At 34.8% G+C, this 6,000-nt stretch overlaps 1 protein-coding gene across 1 annotated transcript; it reads right to left on the bottom strand.

The window, feature by feature from the left end:
• Positions 1-321: 321 nt before the first annotated feature.
• On the bottom strand, positions 322-1,512 carry LOC131012097 (glutathione S-transferase U19-like). Its single transcript, XM_057940015.1, has 2 exons — positions 1,005-1,512; positions 322-926 (listed from the first exon to the last, which is right to left on the bottom strand). Exons 1-2 carry the CDS (start codon positions 1,317-1,319, stop codon positions 582-584), a joined length of 660 nt encoding a protein of 219 aa, XP_057795998.1. The 5' UTR covers positions 1,320-1,512; the 3' UTR covers positions 322-581.
• Positions 1,513-6,000: the final 4,488 nt, after the last annotated feature.

The following is a 6,000-nucleotide window of genomic DNA, read 5'->3' as shown; positions in this document are numbered from 1 at the left end:
TGTCTTTTCAGTTACTGCATATATTTCTGGAATACTATTTGTTAAACAAAAATAATTTTTATATATACTGTATATAAAAAAAATAAAAAAATTGGGCCCCCAAAAATTTGAGGCCCTATGCGGCAGCATGTTGAGCATGCCCTCAAGTACGGGCCTGGAAAGCACAGAAGGAGCAGACTAAGGGCCGAAATATTTATGTTTTTAAGCTGGATGGTCAAATATTGAATTTCAATCCTCAATATAGGTGCATATTCTCAATAAAATATGTTATTCAAAAGTTTACACTACATCTAACTAAATTCTTTATTAGGTCAAACTAAATAAGGTATAAAATGATAAATTGAATTTATCCTTCCCCGTGCCTCAAAAGAAACACAGCCTTAAAGAACTACACTTCAATACATACAAGTGCTTTAACTGCAGCACCGTAACAAGACAAGCCAGAAGCATGCATGAAATTACAAAGATAACTAAGCTAGGAGCAGTCTAGCCCTTTATTCTGCAACTCAAAATAAACACAAGGAAAATACAACTCACAAAAATCACACAAAGTAATTAGAATTACGCAAGAACAGAGTAGCCTACTCGACACCGAGCTTCTTCTTGAGGGCCAAAGCGAAGTCGTAAACCTTGTTGGGATCCGCCAACGATTTGGACACAGCCTCTATCTCCAAACACCTCTTCACCCACGCCGCCAATTTGGGGCACTGCTCTTCGATGCTGAAGTTGGCGAACGCTTCGTAGGTGTGGAACCACGTGGAAAATGTGATCAACGCCACATCCACAAACCCGAAGCTGTCGCCGCCGAAGAAGGGCTTCTCGCCCAGCTGCGACTCCAACAGTTTCAGAATCTCCACGAATTCCTTCTTCGCCGCTTCTTGCTCTTCTCCTTTTGTAGTCCCCAGCTTTTTTCCAGCGTCATACAGCTACAATAGCATCATCAAAAACAAATAATTAATACCAATTGCAATACAAGAAAGAATCTGGGTAGAAACGAATGATACCTTTTTGTCGATGTAATCAGCCCAAAACCTAGCTTGAGCTTTCTGGTAAGGATCGGAAGGCAAAAGAGGGGATTTGTGGTTCCACACCTCGTCGATGTACTGAACAATGATGAGGGATTCGCAAACGGGTTTGCCGTTGTGAATCAAAACGGGGATTTTCTTGTGAACGGGGTTGGATTCAAGCAGAAGCTGACTTTTGTTGCTCAACTCCTCCTCTCTGTATTCGTATTCCACGCCCTTTACCCCTAACGCCACTCTCGCCCTCATTCCGAACATGCTTGGATACATATCAAGCAGAATCACCTTCTCCGCCATTTTTCTTTTTTTCTCGGATTTTTTTCGCTCTGAGATTTACTGAAATAGTCTCGAAGCAGAGTATGCAAAATACAAGGGCAAGCGGTCGTTTTTATAAGCGCAATGTCGGTTGATGATTTCTATTTCAATTTTATATTATTTGAAATTTGTAGAGTTGTATCAATTAAATTTAACAACTTTGAGGCAAAGAAAGAGATTAGAAATTCATTTATTCGAATAAGTGTTATTTCTAACCATAAACATTGTTCACATTTGTGTGGTTAGAACATACGACAACGGATCTTCATTTTTCGTGTTCATTTTTCAATCATTGTAATCATAACGTGATTCTCCGAATATCACCATATAATTTATATTATATTTTTTTAAATAACGTGGTACATAACGATGTCGTTTTATGTCATAGAATTTAGAAAAAATTAAATCCATACTAAGGTTAATTGAGTTTCGACGCAATTTGAATCAATTGACGTGACATAAAATAACGTCGTTTTTAAAAATGATATAGCACAAAAACGATGTTAATTTGTGTGACATCATTTAAAATAATAAAATATAAATTATATAGGGGTCTTCAATTGAATTCTCCAATTATTCCGGTCGGTAAGGTCAAAAATTAGGAAATCAAAAATGGATGATGGAATTTTTAATACAAATTTAATAATCTGAAATTTAAAAATTACTTTTATAATTTAAAATATTTTTAATAAATTAAATATAATTTGAGATTTAATACGATATTTATCCAAACTTTTTATTTCGATGTTGCGCTTATTTTGATGTTTGTTCGAGGGGATTCCGGGTTCTACTAGATGGAAACATTTATAGATATAACCATCAGCAGTGACGATAGTCGATAGATGTAGGGCCATCACTATCATTAATTATATTCATTCATAAACAGAATAAATTTTAGCTTTTTGACCTTTTTTTTTTCAACTTTCTTGATAACATAGGTGATAGGAGTAATATTTTTTTCAACAAAACTTTATTTCATTTATTTCCTTTCTTTTTACTGGTTCAATTTATTTCTCCTTGCATTTCGGTTCTACTTTCTAGAGCATGATAAAATTTGAGAATGGTACAAAATTAAAATGGTAAGATGAGAAAAGAACAAAGAAAGTCGACCAATAGAGAAAAATAAAGCTGCACAACAAAATAGCAAATTGGAAAATTAGGAGCCACGTATAATTTTTGCCGATTATAAATCATAAATCAATAGCTACATTCTGATTCCGAACACTTCGCTTGTAAAATTTACGTGTGAAATTTTGCTTGTCATACGACTGAGTGAAATTTACGTCTGAAATTTTACATTATAAAAAATAGTTTACGTGTGAAATTTTGCTTGTGATACGAATCACGACGTTCTCACAAACAAATCAGATACAACAATTTTCTCTAATGGAAAAATAATGGGTATTTAAAATAGGGTTAATTATAGTTTATTGTCTTAAGTTTTAATAAGTAATAAAATTCAGTTTATAGTCTCAATTTTGATTTATTTTCTACATAGCCTGAACTTTAAGAAATTGTTTAATTATAGTCACAATCACATCAAAATTATGACAATAGCTCTTTTTTGTTTTCTTTTTTTCTTTTTTATCGAAATTACACATGAAACGATGACTAATTGCCACAAAATCAAATCATAATGTATTCTACACTAAAAGAGATTTTCAACAATAGGCAGAGCATCGTTATCAGATCACCGGAAAAGTTGAAATTGCGTCTGAAAGTTTGCATCATTGCACTAACTTTTAGGCGCAATTTCAACTACAGGTAATCCGACGACGATGTGCTACCTACCATTGGAAATCTCTTTTCGTGTAGAATACACTAGACTCTAGTTTCGTGGCAATTGATTATCATTTTAGCTGTAATTATGATAAAGAATAAACTACTAATATAATATCGATGTGATTGTGGCTATATTTAAATAATTTCTCAAAGTTCAAGTTATATAAAAAAAGGGTTAATTGGACCAAAATACACGAACTTTGGTCACTTATTCATTCTGCACATGAACTTTGAAATTTACAATTTTAATCATGAACTTTGCAAGTGTTTCCATTTTTCCTTAAAATTGAATTCCGGCTGCCTGAAAGTTGACATGTCATTGTAGATGCCACGCATATATAACACCAGTCAATACTGAAATCGACGTGGCATTATCAAAACGACGTCGATTTGCGACTGGTCATCTAAACTACAACAATTTTGCTGAAGACGACATCGTTTCGTTGTAATTATCGAATTAAATCCCTCAAATTGGGTTATTTTCATTTTTAAATTTGTAAATTTTAGGGCTATAGTAAATTAGGGCAATTTTTGCCATACGCGAAGGGCGTTTGCTCCATACGCTTTCTCCGCCACCGAGATTTCCTCTGATTGGTTGTAATTCCGCCGCAGCAAAGGTTCCTGAGTGATTTCCCCTTCCGTAACCTCTTTCGACTTCGCCGAGATTTCGGTGAGAGGCTCCAAAATTGTGCTCTCGATTATCATGTCGTCGAGGCTCGACCGGATCCTCGCCACCATCAGCGGCATGAAAGGCAAGTTCGGATGGAATATTCCGGCTCGGCACAACGGGCAGTTGGCATGGAAGGCGTGGGAGCATATTGGGGACTCGATTACCCACCCCCTCTTACGACTGTGTAGCCATTAAAAGGGTTGAAAGAAATTGATACGTCTTTGCCAATTTTTCTTTTCATTTGATCTTCAAATGCGAAATAAACCCTGGCAAATACGAAATCGAAATGGAAAATTTAGCAATGTTTGAAATTTAAACCTAATTTCGTGAATTGAAACAAAACGACGTCGTTTACCCTTAAAAAAATAACGTCGTTCCATGTGCCGGACGGTGAAATAAGTGGCACACTTCCAGCTACCACATAGGATCCATGTCAGCATCAAATTGGGGGAAATTTAATTTTATGGAAAAATTGAAACACTTGCAAAATTCACGATTATAAATTGTAAATTTCAAAGTTCATGTGCAGAATGAAAAAGTGACTAAAGTTCGTGTATTTTGGTGCAATTAACCCTATAAAAAAAATAAATCAAAATTGAGGCTACAATAAAATTTATTGAAAGTTCAGGCTACAAACTATAATTAACCCTTTAAAATAAAAAAAGATATGGATATATAGTATATAACCAGTCATTAATTTATAAAAAGGTTTGATTTTTGAAGCGAACAACATATTAGGGTGTTATAGGTATCTATCTCACCCTTATAATGCATAGTAAATGAGCCTTATATATAATACTCCTTCGGTCCCATTATTGTTGGCCTGTTTTCCTTTTTGGGATGTTTGATTAATATTGGCTTATTTCTATTTTTGGTAATGATTTTACATTAAAAAAAGAAGCCTCACACACCTTTACACACTTTTACACTACAATCTTATTCTCCTAAATACATGTGTCCAAAAGAAATGGGCCAACAATAATGAGATAGATGGAGTACATCATATATATTAACTTATTGTAATTAAGGGTATAATCGAATCAAGCCGAACTGAACCAAATAGTGGTGAGCTTAAGTTTGGTTTGTTGGCAAAACTTGGGTGAGACCGGCCTCACCCAAGAGATAGGTCAGGGCAGGGGAGGGGGGGGGGGACGGGGCGTGGGTCACATGGTTTTATTTATATTTTTGAAACATTACCTTTCTTTATATCAATAGTTACTTTTCCTTACGGCAACAATTACTTGACGTCTTGACCAAATAACTAAAAGTACAAATTCTCGTGAGAAAAAATAACAATTGTCGTGAAAAAATGTAATAATTTTTTTGATACATTACCTTTCTTCATATCAACAATACTCCCTCCGTCCCGCGAAGTTTGAGCAATTTCTTTTCGACACAGATTTTAAGAAATTAGTATTTTTTGTGTTAAGTGTGGTATGTGAAAATGTAAAAACGTGAATAAAAGGAAAAACTTTTGTCATATAAGGAAAGTGCTCAAGATTCGCGGGATAACCCGAAAAAAAAATACTACTCAAGCTTCGCGGGACGGAGGAAGTAACTTTTTCTTATAACAATAATTATTTGGCTAAATAACTAAAAATACAAGTTCTCGTGATCAAAGATATCAATTGTCATAAAAAAAGGTAATATTTTTTGAAATATTACCTTTCTTCATATCAATGATTATTTTTTCTACGACAATAATTACTTGACCAAATAACTAAAAGTACAAGTTCTCGTGAGTAAAAATAACAATTGATGTGAAAAAATATACTCCCACCGTCCCAAAAATCATGTCTCATTTCTTTTCGGCACGGGTATTAAGGAGAGTTGTATTAGAAGATAAGTTATTGGTAATTAAGTTTAAGGATTGGTAATAAATCATGTCCCTTTCTCCTTCAAAACACTGAAACATTCGTCCCTCTCTCCTTCAAAACACCATCACCACCACAGCTCCATAGCTTAACACCGGCGACATCCGCTGGAACATCCGTCCCTTAGCAACACCACCACAGAGAAACACCACCACAGTTTAACACCGGCTGGCCCACCTTAGAGAAATATCGACGAGTCCACAAAAGATAAAACACACCACAGAGAAACACCACCACATAGACAAAGAGATCCACAAATAACAACAACAAAAATAAAAGAAATAGATTCTTTTAATTGTTGAGAGAAAAAGAGGAGAGGGATGAAGAAAAAAGGGAA

This window comes from Salvia miltiorrhiza, chromosome 2 (assembly GCF_028751815.1).
Source record: "Salvia miltiorrhiza cultivar Shanhuang (shh) chromosome 2, IMPLAD_Smil_shh, whole genome shotgun sequence".
Taxonomy (NCBI): domain Eukaryota; kingdom Viridiplantae; phylum Streptophyta; class Magnoliopsida; order Lamiales; family Lamiaceae; genus Salvia; species Salvia miltiorrhiza.
Note: the sequence above shows the minus strand (reverse complement) of the source record. Positions and strands in the feature narration are given on the sequence as shown.